The sequence below is a fragment of the Lathamus discolor genome, chromosome 2, assembly GCF_037157495.1.
Source record: "Lathamus discolor isolate bLatDis1 chromosome 2, bLatDis1.hap1, whole genome shotgun sequence".
Classification (NCBI taxonomy): domain Eukaryota; kingdom Metazoa; phylum Chordata; class Aves; order Psittaciformes; family Psittacidae; genus Lathamus; species Lathamus discolor.
In genome coordinates this window covers 141,349,779-141,372,799 of record NC_088885.1, presented here as the reverse complement: position 1 = coordinate 141,372,799, position 23,021 = coordinate 141,349,779, and the positions used below count along the sequence as shown (strand labels likewise).

Sequence of the window (23,021 nt, the reverse complement as noted above, 5' to 3'; positions counted from 1 at the left end):
GAATAGTAGTAACAGATAAAGAAATATCTGAATAAGGTCGTAACTGCACAAACTGCAGAGAAGCTCAGGCTCCAATACTGCATTTCCTGTGTGGAGTCCTCCCCATAGAATTCTGTTGACAGCAAGCCAGTGTTCCTGGAAAGACATACTTATACGAAGCTAGCTCCTAACTACGAATCTACATTCAAGCTGAAATACAGAGCAGCTCTGATGGCTAAATAATTTTACTATTAGAAAAAAAAAAAAAAAATCTACAAAACTACTGAATAAGCCTTTCACTGAAACTGGCTTCCTCCCCTCCCTATTTACTTTTTTTTGCTAAATGAAATCAGAGAACCCCCGCTTGCACTGCTGAAGGAAGCAGGGAGAGCCCTTTTCTTCTAGCTAATTGAGTATTCTTGCCCATGTATCACTGCTACAAAAACTCAGTAAGATTAGAGACAAATGTTTAACTAGTTCAGAAAAGCAACAAATACAGAAATGCAACAGGAACTAGTATTTAAGACTTCAGTGTGCAAGGATAGTAATTTGCTACAAATAGCCTGCCTTTAAAGCAGTTTTCACATAGAAAACTGTCATTTACGAAGACTAAAAGCTTACATTTACTTCTAAAAAGGTTCTATTTTACTTTTCAACTTAGTGTTGTTAAATACTTTTTCCCCAGAATGAAAGGACAGTATAAGAAAGCACAGCACCTGTAACATTTCTCTTGTAAGGGAAAATTAATTTCAAGGACAACAGGTATACCTACATTTACTGTAGCCTTGTCAAGCTCTGCTTCGGAAGATGTAGGTGATAGGGGACTTATAGGACTTAGAGAGGGGGAGCTGTCCACACTAGAAATGTAGTCTGGGTCAGGAACATACAAAATCTATAAAGAAGATATAACGTAGTTAGAAGTTAAGCTTTCAGTTTTACTTTAGATTTCCCAGCAGTTCAGGTGTATATTTCCTATGCTTTCTCAAAATAAGCTATACAAAATCATTCCTATTCCTATTAATTTTCACAGAAATTATGAGTTGAGGGAATACACATCACACCAAATACTACTAAATTTTAGCTTTTAAAGTTTTTTAAAGCAGTTATCTTGAGATAAGATTGATTTTTAGTCATTGAAGATTGATTTTAGTTACAATTGAGGAAAAAGTTCAAGTAGACAGCATCAAAAGTATACAGCTGGACGGAAACACCCAATACAGTGTTCAAGGAAGACCTGCCCTTTTATTTCTCTCGCTATTTCTCTGCTATTTGAGTAACCAAGAAACAGCCTGGGGAACAAGTTCATAGACACAGCTCTTAGCACTGGGGGGGGGGGGGGGGGGAGGGGACGGGACAGGACAAAACCAAACCAAAATCCCCAAACCAAACAAACACACACACAAAAAAATAATTAAACTAACCCAAACCAACTGTAGTTATTCACCCTCCTTACATATATTATTTTGGCCACGGTAGGCTTTCAAGTGAACTAGACGGTTTTGCAATCAGAAACAAACACTGGATGTTTTCAAACAAAGGGCAAATAACCAAATGGCCAACAGTTTTCACTTGTTTCCCGGCCTGGCTTTCAAAGATAAGTGGAAAATTAAGGCAAAAGAAGGAAATGAAAAAGATATAAGCAAAAGTGACCTCTAAGAAAGTTCATATACTGCTGGGAAAGACAGCAAGTTTTCAGACTGGAACAGAAACATTATTCAGTTTATTAAAATAGAACTGCAGCAGTACGCAGTCAGGAATGTTATTTGAAAGTTGTAGCCTGAATTTGTCTTCCAAGTTGGTAAACAGCCTGCTGTATTTAAACTAACAATTTAGCTTGTACCCAAGTGCTATTATGCCATTAAGTATATTTAGTTTTAAAAGTCCTCTGATCTTATTTAAGAGAGACAGGTAGCTTCATGAGATGTTCCCCTTCTAGGCAGTTAATAGGCATACGGAATTCACAACCTAGAGAAAAATCGAATAACTCTTTTACAAAGCCAGTAGGAAAGCCAGTAACAGAAGTAGTTTAACACTTCCTCTGGTAGAGATAAGAAACAAAAGGAAACCAGTCTTTGTTGGATAAATAACATGTATAGTGTAATACCTGTCCAGGAACGACTGCTCTGGAGAAAAGCTTATTTAACTGAACCAGCTCATTGGGTGTTGTATCAAATTTCAAGGCAATACTGTTTAAAGTATCTCTTGATTCCACCTGTAACAATCGGGAAAACAAAAAGAAAAACAAACCTGTAAGAAGTTAGTTCAAATAGTGGCTTATGAATTTTATCACGTGTAGATTTACCAGGATTTTGATGAACTACAAGTCCTCATGACTGTCATCCCCTACCCTGCCCCTCCAACAAAAATAAAACAAAAAAAACAAACAAACCCCCCCCCAAAAACATCCCAAACAATCACAAATCTGAACTACAAAACCCCACAAGAAACTAAACTCCCAGAAATATACATACCCCTAAACATAAGGATACTGCCACAAGACACCTTCCTTCCCACTATGCTTCCTCATGGAAGGAAGTGTCAGTCACACATACTGAGCTGGAGGCTCAGCTACTGCACCCGAACTTCAGGTCTATTAATTCATTTCTGGGTACCACTGGATCAATGCACAATTGCCTGGTTACACAGAACCCTTCATTCCCCAAAACCTCAGATTTTCACTTACAGAAAAGCTGAAGCAATCTCTAAATGCAAACACAGTCTCTTCCTATTGAAATAAGCTTCTGTTAACCTGACTTTCAAGTAAAAACCTTCACTGAGATAAAAAGCAAAAGTACTAAAGCAAAACAGGTCAAGTAGGCTGACAGCAGATGGAGGATAAGCGTTTTGAGTAGGTGATTCCCAAGTAAAGAAAGGGTTTTTTCCAAGTTATTTTCACCCTCATTTTCTAAAATGCATTCAGTATGAACCAACAGAAGAAAGTTTTATTCACAGGGAACATTTCAGAATAAAGAATTCTCAGCAGGCATTTAAGAACAGGGATATGACAAGGTAGCGTACAACCAAAATAAGTTCATTGCATGAGGCATAGGGCTTCATGAACACTGTACCAGGGAAAACAGGAGAAGATGAACCAATAAAGCAAAGCTATGCTTGTGATGCTAAATATGAAGCACAGCTAGAAACTAAAAAAACTTCCATTGCCTGTTGCCTTAAATGTCTTTGCAGGTGTCCTTCTAATTACATCTGCAGAAGCTATACACCTTCCACACTATATAAGTAGCAAGTATTAGACTATTTACTCGCAGGTTTAAATTTTCCTCCTACTGTCAGGCTGTTATCTAACTTATTTTGATAATTACAGAAAAGACTGCTTTCTCTTTTAAACTCCCTCTACTTAATTTTCAAGGGAAAAGTAGGAAACAGGGGGAGTGAAAGTCAAACACCCACTTTTCTTCATAGCAAAAGCCAGTGGATATCATTAGCTGACTGCATACACACTAGGTATCTTCCGCTCTTCATTTGCTCCCTTAACAAAAATGTGTAGCACCATGCCTTGTATGCCTTGTCAACTGTTACTAGAATTAAACAACAGATATCCTTTACTTCTGTTTGAACGATTAAACTGGGGCAGAAAACAGAACTGAGGCTAGGGTGAAGGGAGTGAAGGAAAGGAAAAGTCTTGGAGCATACACAGCTTTTTGTAGTGCTTGCTCCAAGAGTAGACCTTGGCCTTACACAGTCACAGAGAAAAACACAGAGTTTGAAACCAAAAGTCTACACCATCCTGCTTTCATAACCATGCTACAGGGGAGGCAAGTAATAAAACATACATTGAGCTAGCCTGCCTCCAACTGAACTCTGTGGTGGACTGTGCCAGTTGAATTAATACATTCCATGTAACTAATCAGCATTATACATTTTGCTGTCAGACTATAACGAGGCACATTTTTTCTTCACAGAAGCAGCAAACATTTTGCCAGAATGGAAAAATATGCATCTACAGATTATAGTGTTTGTTAATACTGATTAAATAAATATTTTATTTGCATTACGAGAATAGCTGGCAAATGGAGTTCCTATTAGCTGCAATGCAAAAGTAGTATATAAAAAGTTTAATAATTGCTCCTCAAAACACATTCCCACTTGAACATCCCAAAGCTTAACACTGAACAGAATGCACATCCCAAAAGAATTCAGGAAAATAAATGCTCTCTTTTTATTAACTTTTCAAAGTTATGTTATGTTAGGGAACACATGTCAACAGCACAGGAATAACTACATGTAACTGACAGATACAAAGAGAAGTGGGTTGTCCTGCAAAAAAATATCAGCTACAAATATAATATACTTTGAAAGCTGTTACAGTTCAACAGATAGAGGGCAATTTGGGATACTAGCATAATTAAGGTTCATAGAGTTAACGAATTTCCTTCCATACAGAGTTCATTATCTTTTTATAAAGGTGCATTTGTCAGCCTAGATTCACTAAAGCAAAAAGACAGGGTATGGCCAAAAACATGGCAATTAGCTCATTTTAGATAGTTTTCCAATTCTATAATGACAGTTCTTTAGATAGCAAGCCATTAAGCTAAACAAAGCAGCAAGCATCTCTCTCCAGCAGTATTTGAGATATGACTCTATTGTAGTAGCTCTTATTAATTCAGTACTGTATGATCATGTAGATATGCAAAAAATCAGAATAGTCTCATATGCCACTTTTAATTGGTTCTAAAGCAGAAATCAAATTAGAACTATAACCTGACCAGAAATGTACTACTTGTTGCACAGATAACAAAATTTGCAACCAAAATATGGAACAGTGGTGTTTCCATTAGAAGGTCGAAGGCCGTAAAGATGCTCAGAGGGCTGGAACACCTCTCCTAGGAAAACAGGCTGAGAGAGAGTTGTGCTTGTTCAGCCTAAAGAGGAGGCTCAAGAAAGACCTTACAGAAGCCTTCCAGTACCTAAAGGGGCCTACAAGAAATCTGGAGAGGGACCTTTTACAAGGGCATGTAGGGATAGGACAAGGACTTAAGCTGACAGATGGGAGATTTACATTAGATACAAGGAAGAAGTTCTTCCCTGTGAGGGTGGCAAGACACTGGAACAGGTTTTCCAGAGAAGCTGTGGCTGTCCCATTCACAGAAGTGTTCAAGGCCAGGCTGGGAGGGACTTTGAGCAATCTGGTCGAGTGGAAGGTGTCCCTGCCCACAGAAAGTGGTTGAACTAGATGAGCTTTAAGGTCCTTACCAACCTAAACTATTCTATGGTTCTATGATAATTCAAAAGGTCTCCTAAAACCAACTGTAAAGTGAGATGCAAAAGCCTTGCCCAAATCCAAAGTTTGCTCTCGCATGAATGTTGGAGGACATTAACTGCTAGGTAGGTATTCCTTAGGTATCACTTAATGATTGAGACATTTAAGAGTAACTCATACCACAGTATCAAATATATTAAAAGCAGTCAATTAAACCCCACAAAGCTTAAGCACTTCAACAGTGCATTCACTCTCTCCAGACTTCAGAAAGAAAACCATCTGTTGAGATCTCTTGGCAGCTACAGGTTTTCTCTCACAATCAGAAGCACAGGAATGGCAAACATAAGCTTCCTTTTCTTATTTGGCTGTAAAATTTGCACAGGCACATCTCTGCACTACACGGGATTTTCAGAGACCAGCACTGATACCTTCTTAAAACAAAGCAACTGTACATGTTTTAAAGACTTCCTGAAGTATCTCATTTTCCAAATTGAAGATCTATTTTCCAATTTTCAGATTTTCTGCCATTAAAGAAGAAAAAAAAAATCTGAAGAGATAAAAGCTGAAAAAATAACTCTGTGGAAAAGCACAGCTTAAGAATTATCAAATTAGAAACATGCCACCACATACCACAGACATCCCCCAGCTTTTCCAATCATTTTTTCCTCACCTATTCAATACTGGAAGAGAGGATGAAAAGTCATTATAAATAAGCTTCATAAATATTCAAATAGTGAAGCACTATGATGAATCTTCATGTGATTATTTCCCCTTTTGAGATGAAAGGGTAGTCATGAATGATGAACAGTGACCGCACTGTTTCATGATTTTAAGAGAATGGCAAGATTTGTTCCAATACAAGTAAACCTCTAAAAAGACACCACAAGACATGCGAAAACACTATTTTATTTCCTGAAACAACACAAAATAGACTTGAGCTGGCCAGCTGGTGTCTTGAAGTGGTTCAGTACATACCATGCTTTGCTTCCTTTAGTATACTGACTCAAATATAAAGACTGAAAGATACTGATTAATGGAAATGTAAAAAGAAAACAAGAATCGCTTATTCAGGATTGTGTTAACATACAGTAACTGCTGTCGAAAAAGAGCTTCTCAGAATATTAAGCAGTTTCCTATACTCAATAGCAAGAGCTTCTAGTCATCAACTCTTATACAGAGATGAGACACACTAGACCTTACTACCTAGTTACTCCTACCATAGTCACTTAAATATGTATACTAATAAGTCTAAAATTCCAAGTTAACTAAAATAATTTTTAATAGATACAACTAGATATGGGAAGAGCCACTTAAGATCCATAGCTTCCATCTTTCTTCTCCAACAGAATCTCAAATTGAACTCTCTTTTCAAATCACTGTGCTCCTACTTGAGCAGAGGTACATCTCATTATCCCTTTTCCATTAACAGAACACTACTTTTACGCACAGATTTGACAGGTGTGCTTGTGTGCACCAGTAGAAAAACAGATTCAGAGTCATCATTAGCCATTGTTCAAACTGCCTCCACTTCTGTTAGATTAGCAACTGGGAAAATTATTAAAAAAATAAATAAACATTTAAAACCAAATCCCTCTACTGACATTTTAATGAACATTTTTGTCATTGCATCTCAACAACTGGAGTTCACTCATTCTTCCGTTAAAAGTCAGACACTGACTACCCGTAAACCAGAGTACACAAATAGTTTTTTTTTTTAAGAATTTCAAGGTTAGTTGTCCAATAACCAGAAAACAACAAAACAATAGTTTAAAAGCATTAAAAGGAGCTAACGAAATTGAAGATGTAGGAAGACTAGAAGGAGGGGTGAGGAAAAAGGGGATAACAATTCGCCTGGAGAACTGACTGAATTCTGAAATAACAGATAATACCAATTTGCATCTAATCTGTTGACTGAAATTCAGAAAAGGAGAAATGATATTAACTTAAAAAAAATATCTGTTCACAGTCCAGACAGTAACAGTGAACATAAACCATTTTTCTGTATCCTTTAGAGGCAGCTTAGGACTTGCTTCCTTCACTTTGTACCAACTTCTGCTGACATCTTGCTGGCGCTACATACAGAACAGCAGTTCAAAGTTTTTATGCTTTCAGAATAAAATCTTTAATATTAAAGCTGAAGCAAAAAGCAGTTAAAGACAAATGCATTTAATTGTATATTTATCCCCAATGTAATATTATTTTTAATAAAATTCTGGTGGGAAGTCTATTTCACCTTAAAAACCCATAGCCTGCATCAGTAAGATGCCATCTTGCTCCAAACTTCAGGAATACAAATAAACCCTTCCCTCCTAAAACCATGTAGCCACTGGAAAAAAATTTAGTTATTAAAAAGCACATCCCTCCCAAACACAAAAACAAAACCACAAAATGAAGTAGAAGCCCACTAACTTTTCAAAAGTACTCATGTTTGTGTGTGCGTCTGATGTCTGCCTTTATTCTTTTGCTTCTCAGAGCAGCAACACATGCAGATGTACATGTGTACGTGCTGTTGCTTTGAGAGGTAGCAGGACCAAGGCAGAAACCAGACATAAGTAATTTTCTCTCTCTACATGTATTAAAGTCATAAATAATAACTGTACCAAAGTATCACAATAGTTACCAGACCTCTCTTAGACATAGTGAACATAATTTCAGTTTCTTAAGGTTAGATCTGTGTATTTCATTAAAACATACGTGCGCAACATATCACCGAAGCTCTGAAAGTTTATGTTACTTAAGCACTTCACGAGAGAAATGACCAAGACCAGACAAAATACAGCATTTGTGTAGCTGAAATGCAGCATGCTCCATACATGCAACAGGCTCCTTTAAAACTGGATTAAGGTTAATGACAAAAAGCCTTTGATTCCTATGAACTGCCTTTTTGTCTCGCCAGGAAGCGATGCATACTTCAGTATGTACTAAAAAAGTTTTTTTTGCAACCAAAACCCCACCTACTGGAACACAAAAATCTGCAGAAGTACATGGCAACTTGACACAAATATACTGATTTAAGAAGGAAAGCTTGGTGCTTTAGCTTCGCTTGGAATGTTACATACCAAGGTAAATGCATACACATGGTGGCAAGAGAAAACTTGGATTTACTGCCTGAATAGGAACCCCAATTTTACAGAGTTACACCTGAGCATTTTTTCCAATAATTTCAGACAAAATGGGGTTAACGTAATAGAAACAACAGTCATGTTCACCTTTCTTCATCTGCTGGAACCTAAGCAGCAGAATTTTTTTTTGAATTTCAACTTCAAGGAAGTCTTTAGTATAGGTTAGAATCATATTAAAATTCCTAATATAAACCACACTACATGCTTCTAGCTCCAACATACAAATCCTCTGCCCCTCTCTAAATGATTATCACACCATTCTCGCACCACAGTGAAGCCGTATCACAGCTTGGCTTAATGCAAAATTAAGAGTTAAGCCTCTCCCGTATGTTACTCTTGGAATAAGAGAACACCAAGAGGTCAAGTAAAGACCTTTTATAAAGAAGTTCTCAGTTTTATTTTATCCTGTCCAGCTTCAAAAGCACTCAAAGCTAACTGTTACAGACTTACCTATTTTCATGTCAACCCTATAAATGATATTTATAGGCTTAATTATATTTCCAGTATATAACATGACAGATACTTCTCACTTCAGTTTCCCTTAGTAACCACAAATGTGAAAAGCTGACTGCAGCATAGTTTGAGGGTCATTTCAAGAACAGAACAGGCAGAGAAAGGCTCCATTTTCAGATACTGCTGCAGAAATAGATCTGTGCAGTAAAAGGTATCCACAAAAATCATTAGAACGCCAGAAGGTCAGTATCAACATATAGCTCCCCCCAACTTCGTTCTTTATTTCTCCTGATATCAACAGTTTATTAATAGTGCTGAAAGCAGGGAACTTGCACATGATTTTATAATTAATGTTGTTTACTGTTTCTAACTAGTTACCTAGAAGTGAATGCTCAGACCGATTAGCTTGTTTTTTGAAGAAAATACAAAACACCCCCCCCCAAAAAAACGACCATCAAACCCAAATATTACTTAGCTACTATTAGCTAGTTTCCAATTTAATAACTGTCAAAATAAGCTATTAGATACACACAATTCTAAGGTTAAAAGGTAATGCAAATTATTGTTTTGCTTATATTTTGTAATGAAACTAAGTCTGCACTTGCTATGCAACAACATTCTAACAATAAAGCAGTAACTTACAGAATATTCAATAGTCCCTCTAGGCTTCTGAAAAGACATTCGCCGCCCATCTTTCTTGTCTGGGGTCTTCTTCTGGCCAGTGTCTGAAAAAAATTGAGGCAACGTGCGTGTTAAATTCATTTTACTCTCTCAGTAATGTCACAGGCTGCTGACTACAGCCCCGTGGGCAGACATCTAATTCACCAGTTAAACAGCTTGCTCCTGGTGACTCTGTCTAACAGACAACTGGCTGCTGTAATAGGAACTTCATTCCTCTGCAATGCTTTAAGAATTTGACCAATACAAACCACTGATAACTAGGAATCAACTAACTGCTCTCCAGGAAGCTACTGACGAAGGAAGACTAAATAGGAGATTGACCCCATCAGGCAAGCAATGTTTCTGGAACTACTGGGTTTAAGAGATGCTGTATCACACCCATCCTGCTTTCATCTAGGAGGGAGATGATCTAGAGTTCCTGTATATTTGATCTAATCAGTGCAGATTTTTTGTCACTGTTTGGTAAGTACAGAGAATTTAAAGCTTTTGTATAGAACAACACTAGTGTTTAACTTCAGAGTTATCCTGGCCATAGCAAATACATAGAGCCTGTACATATACAATATAGATTTTAAATAAATAAACATCACAAGTCAAGAACTGTTCTTTTTACTGGAGCATTGTATTTGATGACTTCCATTTCACAGGCCTGAACCATATTCTACCTTTTTATACTAATTGGCTTGATATTTATGATAAATACAATGCAACAGTGTACTTACATGATTCAACATAAAGCCTTTAATTTTACATCTCTAGAAAAAGTGGGGGTTTTAACATCCATTTATATACACACATTAATTTTTGAGATTAACCTCTTAAATTAGGTCTCTGTCTCAAAGACTCCACCTTGAATAGTTAAATACCTGCTATTAAGGAGCCCAAAATATTTACATGAGATATGTTTTCATGCCACAATGAGATTAGGTATACTCCCATTCTGATACATTCAAATTTTTGTTACCATAACTGAATATATTTAGTCAAATATTTCAAAAGAAATTAATAGAAGAAACAAACCTTACAAAACATACAAATACTTCCATGAATTTCATATACCCCCTCCCAGAGCTCTTCATGGACAGTTGAAACTATCAAGATATAGGGCAGGGTGGGTGACAGACCAAACCAAAACCAGGCAAAAAACCCCAAACAAATTATATAGGAAGTTCTGCAGTGCCAAGAAAGAGGGAGAGAAACATCTTACAATTGCTACACTAGGCCATCTGCAGAAGACAACAATAAAAGTGATTCCTAGCAGACTCAACGTAAGTACTCTCCTGGGGTATTTTTCTATATAAGGGAATAAATACTGGACTAATTCTACTTTTTTATAACTTGAAAGAAGTCTGATGGAGAATGTTCCCATTCCTACAAGATAAAAATTCATCTATAGATTATATTACTTATGGTAATACAGCTATGAATGACAGTCAAGACTCTAAACCTACTTTAAAAAATTTCTAGAAATTCTGAATACCGAGGCACTGTAACTCTGCCTCCTGTCTTCCAAAACATTAAAAGCTATTTCTTCCCTTATTTACTAATTGCAGCTTTTAAAAAGCAACTATAAATGAAACCTTAATTTCTGTTTATATTAGTAGCTTTTAAAGGCACAAGTAACATCTCTAGAGGAAATTAAGCCAATTCAGTAATGAATGGCATCACTCTAAGTCTGTGCATAGACTTAACAGTACCCAACATTCTCCTCTTCCAGGTCAAATATTTTGCTACTGAAGCCTGTACCTAACTTTGCAACAACAGATACCACCACCCCCCCCCGGAAGCTACTGAAAAACTGAAACAACTGCTTGACTGCAGCTCTTCCAAATTTTTTCAGCCCGTATCAAAGCTTTGCTAGTAGCCTAATCATTTACTTGCAACGGCAGTCTGGTTCACACACTCCTAAGCAAAAGTCAAAGAATGCAGCTGAAGAAAGACAGACCTCATCCAGAATTCCATATATGCCTTAATTATATATGGAGCATCCCTATTGTAAAACAAGCATCATGTTCCCCTGCTGCTGGCCCACCCTCCCTCAGATAGAAATAGAGAAGCCCTACCTATACAACAAATGTATATACACACTTCATCCATATATAGCCCAATGTTGTTTGTGTCTATTCATTTTCTTTCCTAACTGAAATTTAAGTTTCCTTTTTCCTCTTGTTCATGTATAAGTATCTAAAAAGTCTGCAGACAGCTGCCACTCAAGAGGTCAAGAGAAGTTATCTTCTCCAGTAATTGAGCAGTAGAATAATGTCTTGCACAAATAACCACTTCTGTTTCTTATGCCAGAAATAAAAAAAGAAAGGAAAGCTAATTGTTCTTCACTGCAGGAGGACCTGCTGCTTTAAACTTCAGGGCACTCTAACTTCAGGAAAGTAGGAATCACCAGGGAGAAGGGGTGGGGAAGGAAGGTCCCTGTTGGAGGCACCCTGGAGGAAAGGAGATGCCAGAGGAACTCCTACCACAGTTTCTCCACAAGCTTATTAGCTGCAGTTTATTGTAGGTTGTTATTTTTATTTAATGTTATTCCCTCCACTACCTAAGAGTAATTCCCATCCTCCCCATCAGTGCCCACTTTCATTCCTTCCTCTGTGGTAGCATTACTTCGCCTTCAGTATATGGATATGGATTCAGGTGCTTCATAACCTGATGAAAAAAGCCCCCCAAGTCAAGAAGAGCTGAAGGCAGGCAGGGCTGAAGCAAAAACTAGGGCTTTTGCACAATTACAAACCAGGGCTTTGACAGTACTGGCCACAGCTGCCAAAGCCCACACCTATGCCCACAGGCGGAGTGCTTGAGCTGCCAGTTCCTACAGAACACATCAATTTCACCTAACTTCTTTAAAAAAAAAAAAAAAAAAAAAACTAGGAGGTATTTCAATTGTGAAAATAGGTCACAGTAGCAGACACGTAAATTCAACCTCGTTGATTGCATACTGCAAAGCCTCCAACTATTTCTTATTGAATGAGCCAACTATTTATTCTTGACAGCTATGTAAACACATCTTTCAGCCATCCTTGTGCTCCTAGTATTCTAGGGAGCATGTGGAAGTGGATACAGCATAGGAAGCAGTGGTCTGAAAAGACCTCAACACCAATGAGAATCGGTGTCATCCTTTCATTTTACTCATTTCCTGACGGCAACTGCTGCACAAAGCTCATCTCATCAACTGCTGCACAATCATTATCCCATCTGCCAGCAGAGACTACCAAAGGCTGATGTACTCAGACCACAAGTATAAGAAAAACCTGACATCACTGAACAGCTGCATGCAGCCTCAAGAGTCACCAGTAACTTGCTGGACATGGGATCTGTGGTGCTAGATTATCAGACGTCTAGCTGGGCTGTTTCAGAGAGGAACAAGACCAGACCTTCCATAACATCAGGGTAGATGCTTTAATTCTGAACTACCATTTTGCAGGACTGGGCCTTCACAACAATTTGAAATGCTAAGTGAAAAAGTACATACCAGATCCACAAATAAGAATATATTTCTACTGTCTAGGATTTAAAAGACTGTAACTAGAAATACACAGAAGGCAGTGCTCAAAATTACACTGGACCAATATTTAGTCATAATGAACACATGCGGAAATTCAAGATTAAACAACTGTAGCATAAGAATGGTTACATATAATCAGCATAACCAGAGAGAAGGATGAACTGTTCCAACATATTTATACAAGATAGGAAAAGGGGTTTGGGGAACATACAGTTGATAAATAAGGCAGCTTTGGCCCCAGAATATGTAACAGTCAGTGGCATTATTCAACAGAAATTTGAAGACAACTGAAGTTAAATTCCAACATTTGTGGCGGAGTATCAACTAACAGCCTCTATATGGTCTTGTGCCATTGAATTTTGGTTGGCTGGAAATATTCCTGTGGCACTGCTAGTTCAAACTGACATGACAAGAGTTACATTTCTCATTTCTTAGCATGTTATCCGAGGTGAATGGCAGACCTTCATTTTCCTGTTTGCTGGTCCTTCTATAGCACATCCTTCTGGCAAAAAGAGCTGGTAAAGAGAACTCGAGATTTGTACTGTGACTAACACTGCAATAATACATGCTAAGAACTGTTTAGGAGTATCTTCAAGCTCTGCACAGAGCAGGAATGTATTAAATTTTCTTTTACCCTACTATATTTCTGCATGATAAAACTCAAAATACCTTGCAATGCTTCTCAGCTGTTGATTTTCCATTCTTTTCTATGTTAACAGCAATTACAAATATCACTTTTTCCAGATGAATAAATTGATAAATCAAACAGGTATCCTCCGAGATAACGCAAGTAAGCTGGAAAAGTCAACACAATGCCAATTGCTTGTAAGTAATAACAGCTTAATATGATCTAAATGAGAAAAAGATGATTTATCCCCTCTCTTATCCCCCAACAAGAACTGCAAGTTACACATTAGATTTACATGGTTACGAAAAAGGCAGAGGCGGTAACCTTGTTAAATGCTTGTCTAGGACACAGTTTTCACAGGATCTTAAAAAGATAAAAGAACATGCAGCACATATGGGGTAAAGGTTTTTAAAAACTGAATCATAAAAAAAAGCAAGGAATAGAAGTCTCTTTTTAAAAATATTTGCAAATACACTTACTTAGCAGCACATGAAGCAACTTTCTAATTGATAAAACAGAGGAGGCATAGATACTACATATTTATAAGATTAGTTCTGCTTAACAGCCATTAGATCTTTAAATTCTATTAATATATAAACAAAAAAAAATTAAAGTAGGAAATCTTCATATTGCATAAGGCCTGCTGACTTGGGTTTCCTAACAGCAGGAGCTACATCTCAACAGAGGGACTGTCTCATTGATCCTCCTCCCTCTCCTGCAGATAGATATGCTTATGCTAATTACTGAAATATTCTCAGTTATCTTCCAGTGTCTTAAGAACCAGAAATAAAGAGACCTTAATAGTAGCCTACAGGATGCTCACAGCCTGCAGTTTTCTAGCCAAAATAGTAGGTTTTCAGACCAAGGCAACAGACTTGAGGGCAGGATTACCGTGCAGGAAGACCTGGAAAGGATGGAGGATCAAGCTGACAGGAACCTTATGAAATTCAGCAGAACACTCCTTCACATGGGAAGGAAGAGCCTTTGTGCTGTACAGGGTGCCACCACCTGGCCAGGGAGCAGCTCTGCTGAAAAAGCCCTCCCGTACCTTCTAGCTGACTTCCACACATATACCAAGACAACAGAGTCAGGCTCTTCAGCGATGTACCATGGAAGAACAAAAGACAACAGACATAATAGACCAAAAGGAGAGCTTCCCACTGGATAAAAGGTAAAAATCTAATTGCCCAGAGCAGTTGTACAGCTTCCATTCTTGGACATTTTCGAGGCCCAGCTGATTAAGCACTGAGAACCTAACCTGAGAACATGGACTTCCCCGCTTTATGCGGGACTAAATCATCTTGCTTGCAATTTGAGTTATTGATAACTATGACTCCTCCCCACATTCTTCTGGCATGCAATGCCCATGCATGAGGCCACCACCAAACCAAGCCCGAGGAAGATCCACACATGCAGCATAATGAGGCACATTGCTTACTGACGCACAGAAATTTATCATTCATACATGTAGTAAGTTGAAAAGCAGCCACATGTATGCAGGATGTCATAAAGCATCAGCTTCAAAACTGTTTTAATGCTGGAAATGGGAATTAACCAGAAAAAATAAGACATGAATGAAACATGATGCATTAAAACTAAAATGCAATGCAGTCAAAGGACACTAGATTACTAGAATAAACTATACTTAGATTATAAACTAACCTGGCATATAACTGCAGCTCCTATAAACTGAACTTCAGCAAAACATTTGATACATCAGAATCCTATTGAACAGCAAAAGCAGACTAAGAATTGCAAACTATGTCAAAAATTCAGTAGAGGGGATAGTGAAATAGAAACTAGCAGAATGGAGGGGTCTATTAATGAGTTCCCAATGGGCTAGTTTTGAAACCAGTTCAGTTGTACATCAACAAACAAATTCAGAAGCACAATCAACAAAGGCTGCAGAAAAAGTCCCAAAGCTTGGAGGAAAAAAAAACAAACAAACAAACCAATCCCAAACCAAAACAAAACAACAACAAAAAACCCCAGCAGGGCAAGATGCAGCAGTACAAACCATAACATGAAGTAAAATATCATTTAGCATCACATGAACCAAGGGAATAGTCAAGCACTTCCATATACTAGTAGCACGTAAGTCGGAAGATTGTGCATACATTAACATATCACAAGATGACTGAGTCATCAGCCCAGTACATTCCAAGACTACATTTGCTTCTTATGCTTGTACCCACTGAAGTATTTTCAGACATGAAAGTGAAGCATTAGCGTTTTTGTAAAGGGTGCTGGTACATTTCACATGTGCTTCATCCAGAACAGTATGTACAAGAAAACTTGCAGAAATTTGTCTCTCCAGTTTGAAGCCTCTCTCATACTTTATTATACACCTGTTAATTTCTTGAAAATGAAGTACTGAATAAGGATGAAGTGAAGAAATCACCTACCTTATTCTTATGTCTGCTTTACTCTGAGACAGACTTTTAGAAGGTACTAACTTTTACAGGAAGACTTGACATATGTACCATAAAACTTGGCCCTGCACATTTATCTTTCAAATGCACTGCTGCTGCCTTCATCATAGTACAGAGGACTGATAAGCCACATGGCTTAACAGGTATACTGTGTATGGCTATCTTACTGGTCAACTCAAAAACTGATAGGAAAAACAGAAGTAAATAAACCCACAGGCAACACAGTTCAGAACTGATCAAGTTGAGCCTGAAAGAGAAAAACAACAAAAATTCTTTAATAGAAGGCAGCTAGAACAATTTCTATGACAGACTGGGTAAGAGGATTCTCTGAGCAAGTAGTTCTGAATGACTGATTTTCACTTCTTAAACTTCTGTACTTTTTGAGAGACATACAGCAAGCAGGAAGTCGAGATTGCCTGTGCAGTAGTCTCTCTACGAAGTGACTGCAGACAGAAGTGAAATGAAAATGCTTAGGAGGGAAGCAGGATGAGACTACTCCAGGCATGGAAGCATATCCTCACAGAATCCAAGTGTTATTTGGAGAAACGTCTTGAGTACATCTACTTCAGCCTCCAGTCTGAAGCAGCAATACTGTCAACATCAAATTAGGACAGCTTAAAACTGTACGCTGTGCCATGGATGGACCACTATCCTATGTGAAGTTTACTCTGTTGTCCAAGACCTCTCAAGCCAAAACTTGCTACCTACTCTCTTCTCAGGAGTAAGAGAAGAGAAAAGAAGGGGCAGCAGCTACTATTAGATTGCCTCTAACCCACCATGGTCTTCTCTTTGCAATGTTAAAGCCCAGCTCTCTCAATCCCTCCTCACAGGTCATACGCCCCTAAACATGGAACCTCTGCAGTTTCTCAGAAGCCTCCTCTAACAATGGTACACCAAACCGAAGACCATGTCCATAGTATGGCACCAGCAATGTCACTGAAAAGACAAAAACACATGTCCCTTACTGCTGGCCACAGTCCCTCTTTCACAGCAGACAACACAGCACAATAAACTGAGACATGCTGTTGGCTCATTTAAGAGGTTTGCATACATGAGACTCAAACTGCGCATTCAAGTTAATTCTGCAGCAAAGATAACCCTCAATCACACATTCTCTAAAGCCTTGACTTGCATCTTCAAGCAAATAAAAATGCATGCAACTTTGATATGCTAACATCTACAATATTACCAGCAAACAAGAAAGCTACATTCCATTTCAGGTGAATCTAGGCATACATACATACTAGCTCTTTCTAGAAATTATCAAAAGACTATCTTCAGAAGTATTTCAAAGCCCACAAGGCTGTTTTGTTGTTCTGGGCTGGGTCATATTTTGGTTGGTTGTTTTTTTTTGTTGTTGTTGTTGTTTGGTGTTTGTTGTTGTTCTTGGAGTTTTTTTGGTGGGGTGGTTTTTTGGTTTTGGTTTGGTTTTGGGTTTTTTTTTTTGTTTTGGTTGTTTTGGTTTTTTTGTTTTTTTTTTAAGGGATTTTACACTGAAATTATTGGTAGCACCTTTACTAAAGTCAGATACTTTCTCCGGAATTTCTGGTTCTCCTTGCATTTTTATCCTCCACCACAATCGTTAATAGATAAAACACCTTCCTAAAGTTATTTCACTGACTTGGCTGCTGACACAAACAATGGAAACTGGTTAAACAGGTTTACAGCCTCCTGTGGCACTACTCAGTCTCCCAGCGTCTCCCCTCCCTGCTAAGAAATACTATAAACTGTTCTGCACAAAGTAGTACACAGGGTCAGAACAGTGATTTAAGGTACACCATTTGAACAGACTTGCCTCCTGGACTTGGAACCCCTGTAGAGCTGTTCAACTGTTTAGAAAGACAAGCAAGAAAACAGTAGAACTTAAATCTACAAATATTACATGAAAAAAAAAAAATAAGATAACCAATTTCACTTCTACAATACAGTACGAATAAACCCAGTTGTTTTGTTTCAGAAATGTGGAAACAGGGCTTTAATGTATTTGTGAAAAACTGTTCTTTTAAGAAGTAATGCATAGTCAAAACTGAACCATGCAAGAACAATGAATACTGACAAGATCTTTCTGAAAGTCTTAAGTGGAGGAAAAAAAGCTAGAGTAAAAATTAGGCCTGGATCCTGAACACCACACACAGAGACTGAACATTTGGAGTAGCTGGGATTTGCTATTAAGGTTTAAGTTAATGTCAGGGACGCCCATCTCCAATTAAAACAGTGTGGATTTCAACTGAACTGTGCATTCTCATCATTGTTACAACTTCTACAGCACTCATTACCACGGTACAGGGAAAACACTGGCCAAAGAAGAATCCTACAGTCACAAGTACTTTTTCCTGCCCATAACTGACCTTGTGAAGGAGAAGACAGCATGGGGCAGTCAAGATCTAATTGCCTTGCACAGTGTGCTTTGCCCAGGTGAGGAAAACCCCTCAGTATGGTTCTGTCAAAAAGGCACATCAAATTATATGGACACAGAAACCTATACTGCTTTCCAGAACTGAGGCCATATTTCATTAACACAAATCTTAATTATTACATTATGAAAGTATCTGAGGAAATACTTTTCCTGCTCAAAGCTAGGGAAAAGCCAAAAGATTGTAACACAGTCTAAGTTGATCCTTGGTCCCAGGGCAAGAGGGGAAGAAGAGTCAAAGAGATCTTTTTGCTTCAAGAAGTCACACTTATCATAGCAGACATTTTAGACCAACAGTTGAATACATGGCCTTGTAATAATTAAAAGGCCAGCAGATCCTGAAGAGTTTTACTGACATTTCACTTCTGCAAAAGAACATAAGCAATCTTTGTCAACAAGCCTTTAACAATATGTACAGGCCTTATTCAAAGTACTTAATTTCACTGCTGAAAACCAACTTACTGTTTCTTTTTCTCCCTGTATGTCTTAGGGAAGAGAGACACAGAATAAAGAAAGAGGTACTGTAAATATAGGCAGTTATCTATTATTCTTCTGTGCAAGAAGTGTGATTGAAGGCACACAAGGAGACATCATCTACATCTGACAGGCTGCATGAGAGTTCCTACTGCCTTGCCTACTAAGGTAACAGATTTTGTTTCTCCTCAGGAAAAAAATATTTTACTCTTCTACATGGAAGGAATTAAGAAATTTAATTGTCTTTAATAATACCTTTCAGTAGAGACCTGACTTCAACCTACAGACCATGATAAAGATGCAATCAACCACTCAGCAGAGAGCTTCTTGAAACAGGGAAAAAAGGGAAAGATTTACTATTCATTGTATACTACTCTTAATATTTTTATAAAGTACTTTCACAAATTTAACTTTACAGTCTTTCCAAGCAGTCCTAAGGCCATGCTACTTTTACTAGTTACATTATGGTTTGTTTTTCATTTCCAAACGGTAGCATTGCCTCCCTAGAGTCCTTACGGCCCAGTCCTCTTCTGCATAGTCTGTATACATTCGCTGTTCACCCCCCCAGTTCTCATGGTGTTGGCTTGCCTACCTGAGTGCTCACTTCAGATGAGTACAATATTCATACTTAACAGCCCACAGGCCTCTCACTCTGAAGTACAGGACAAAGTCTCCTGGCTGTCCTGTTGGATCACTGAAAGTCAGGCAGAGCCTTACTTCTGCCCTTACCATCACCAAACCTACGTTCTTCAATAGCACACAGGAGCCAGACACCACCTCGTACACAACAGAGGTCTCACTCCAGGGAGCTTGTGTTCCAGTCACCTTCCCTCACCCGGCTCAGTAACAGTAGCAAAAGCGTGTGTGGGAAGGCAGCAGGTAATGAAAGCCAGTGTAACAGCACTGCCGTGAAATCAGGAAGACGCACAGCAACAGCAAAGCTGGCTTTTGCACTCTACCCGTCCTGTGCCACCACCTCTCGGGGCGCAGGCTCCGCTCAGGCAGCCACCGGTCACAGTCAGGAGCCCAGGCCCCACAGCGTGACAGGCCGTGACCCACGCAGCGCACCCCACCTCAGCCGTCTCCGACCGCCGCCTCCTCCCTCAGCCGCCGCTCACAGCCGCCCCGGCGCCAGAGGGAGGCCCAGAGCTCGCTGCAAGCCTGCCAGCCACGCGGGCCGCTCCCCGCTGGGAAAGCGGTGCCCTCCTCTCCCCGTCCTGCTCCCATTCGCGCTTCTCCCAGAGTTCGCTCCCCTCCAGGAAAGCTTGGAGGGGCTGAGAAGCCCAACCCGTGCCCGGGGAGGCTCCTGACCGGCCGTGGACCCCGCCGGCCCCCACCCCTTCCCCGCCGGTACCTGGCGAGGGCTCGGCGGGACTCTGTGCCCCATGGCTCCGGCCGTCCTGGAAGCGGACCTGGCGGAAGCCGCCGGGCACGACACCCCAGAGGCGGCTGGCAGTGCCGCGCAGGAGGCGGCCGCCCTTGCCGGTGAAGGTGGTGAGGTAGTCCATGGCGGGAGCTACTAACGGCCGCGGAACCCCATGGCCGGGCCGGACACGCAGCGCCGTCAGCCCCGCTCCACAACTCGGGCAAACTTTGGAGCTGGGCCCCGCCTCCATTTAAAGGGGCCGCGCTGCCGCCGCCGGCGCTGGGCGCGGGCGGTTGCGACCTGGTAGCCGCGTAGAGAGTGGGACGCGACAGCCGAGGTCGCGGGGGGCCTGAGGCCACCCTTGCTGCCCTCGCCGGCCCGGGGCAGGGCCCGGAGCAGGGGTCTCGACCGCGGCGGGAGCAGATCCGCTGGCGCCTCGCAGGGCCGGGTGTCGCGGTGCGCGGCTGTGCGGTTGAGACCGCTCTCCGGCGAGGGGCAGCGGCTCCTCAGGCGGAGGCGCCTCACAGTTTTCCAGCGAATGACTGGTTTTAACACCGGCCGGCGGAGCGAGGAGGCAGCCTCCCGAGCTGCTCTGCTGCACGAAGATGGCCCGTCGTGGGCACGGCTGTTAGGGGTGAGGCCCGAGGGCAGGACGGTTGGCCACCTGGATCTCCTCACCGCCTGCGTGAGCACTTGGGGCATCGCTGCCTTTGAGTCTCAGGCAGGCTCACGGCCACCTGTACGTCTTCATGAACTTGCCTCCGGTTTGGGGTTTTAGTTATGTTTTGTGAAAGCTCACTGCTTAACAAGCATGTGCTGCAAAGCTTTGTATTAACTTTATAACTTTTCTGCTCCAGCTTTCCTTTACTAAGAACCATGGAAATCAAGAGTCAAGGCATCTTTTAAGTCTTCTCACAGTTTTTGATACTCAGATGTTTTACCGCTGTAACTGTAAAACAAGACCAGCTGTGAGTGACACTATCTGGTTTTGCTGTTCTGTTTTCATCCCTCACGCTCAGTTTCCTGTCATCTGGGATGACACTGTCCTCGCTGTGCTAGGCCAGCCCGTGTCCCCCTGCCCTCCTTCGAGTATTTGCTCATGTTGATACTTGACTCAACCTTTGAACTATGTCTGTTCAGCCTTCCTGCAGAACCTACTAGATGCACAAATGTTTCTTTCTTTTTTAGAAAGACATTTGGTTTGTGGTGGTCATTTGTGCCCTCGCATTTTTTGTCCTCACAATTCTTGGGACTTCTAAGGTTTGGAGAAACAAAACCAGTTAGAGCATGATCCAGCATTTTAATAGAGAAAGAAATACCTAAGATACTGAATCTGTTACTAAAATCTGCTTTACAATGTTCATTCTGCAAGTATTGAGCCTGGAAGAACAGCCATATCGTTATATTTAATACCTGTGCCATAGACCTTAAAAACAGAACTATAATGTGCTTATATTCTAAACAGAGAATGATGCAATTATATACTGCATTTAGCTGCAAATGAAAGTATTGTTTAATAAAAAATGCTCTCGTAGAGCCAAATCTATTGTGTACATGCAGAACAGAGGAACAAAGTGCTGAGCTATCTCAACTCCTATTCACTTGTAGCAGCTGCTCAATTAAATCAGAGTTTAACGTCAGCATTTTGGAGCGCTTCTTTCTGAGGGTTACTTGATGTAAACACTACACTCAAATCAACCTTTCTACTACTTAAATCAGTTCAGGAGATAATGATGCTCAACACTCTTTTTTTTTTTTTTTTTTTTTTTTTCCCCAAATAAAATGTTTTCTCTGAAACAGAAGTTTTCAGCAGAATTAGCTTTCCCTCCCTCTTTCCCCCCAAGACCTGCCAACAGAAATGGGTACGTAATCTGTTTGTTCCAAGAGCAGTGAATAAATCAGAGTCACTGCATGGTCTAAGTACCACTCGATGTTTGGTATATAAACTATTCTGCCTACCAGATCTGTCATGCCCTAAACACTAATTAGTTTTCATTTCATTACAGTGTTTCTGCTATGGAGGAGCTATGGTTGGTCTTTAGCCCTGCTGATTCTATTTTAGGCAAAATTTACCTCCATCTTTGCACCAGGCATTAGTTTACAAAGGTGGTGCTCTGCGTTTTCAAAACTTTTGAGCTAGCTCATCCACCAGAATTCTAGCCACAAAGACACCTCTCTTTTTATACTGATTGCATGTATTTCCTCTGTGGTTTGGAATAGTTCTGTTTTTTTTATTTCTCTTCCAATCCTATATTATAGAACCATAGAATTGTTTAGGTTGGAAAAGACCTTTCTGAGTCCAACCTTTAACCCAGCACTGCCAAGTCCACCACTATACCATGTCCCAAAGTGCCACATCTACACGTCTTTTAAATACTTCCAGAAATGGTGATTCAACCACTTCCCTGGGCAGCCTGTTCCAGTGCTTGACAACCCTTTTTGGGAAGAAAGTTTTCCTAATAACCAATATAAACCTCCCCTGGCCCCTGAGGCCATGTTTATTGTCATATTGCAATGATAGAGGCTACAGATTCAGATTCAGCTAACATTCTGAAGCTTTCAAGGTAAATATTTTGGTAGCTATGAATTAGTTACATTTTAGCTGTCTTCATCTGCTTTGTTCACTGGTCTTCTAACTGAAGTATAAAACAATCACCTATTACTGCAATACAATTTTCATTAAAATCATAGCCCATGCTCAAAAGCATCCATTTAGCAATGTTTTTACTTAGGAAGAACAAATC

At 39.9% G+C, this 23,021-nt stretch overlaps 1 protein-coding gene across 9 annotated transcripts in view; it reads right to left on the bottom strand.

The window, feature by feature from the left end:
• Positions 1–23,021, bottom strand: part of OXR1 (oxidation resistance 1) — a 263,521-nt gene that overhangs the window by 49,478 nt on the left and 191,022 nt on the right. For 5 of the 9 annotated variants that reach the window (XM_065668798.1, XM_065668794.1, XM_065668799.1 and 2 more), the window contains 3 exons: positions 9,415–9,497; positions 2,084–2,191; positions 752–871 (listed from right to left, as the gene is read on the bottom strand). In XM_065668798.1, the coding sequence (XP_065524870.1) occupies positions 752–871; positions 2,084–2,191; positions 9,415–9,497 (311 nt within the window). Of the gene's footprint in view, positions 1–751; positions 872–2,083; positions 2,192–9,414; positions 9,498–20,265; positions 20,530–23,021 lie in introns of those variants that run through there. The other 4 variants (XM_065668792.1, XM_065668795.1, XM_065668796.1 and 1 more) reach the window with 4 other exon arrangements.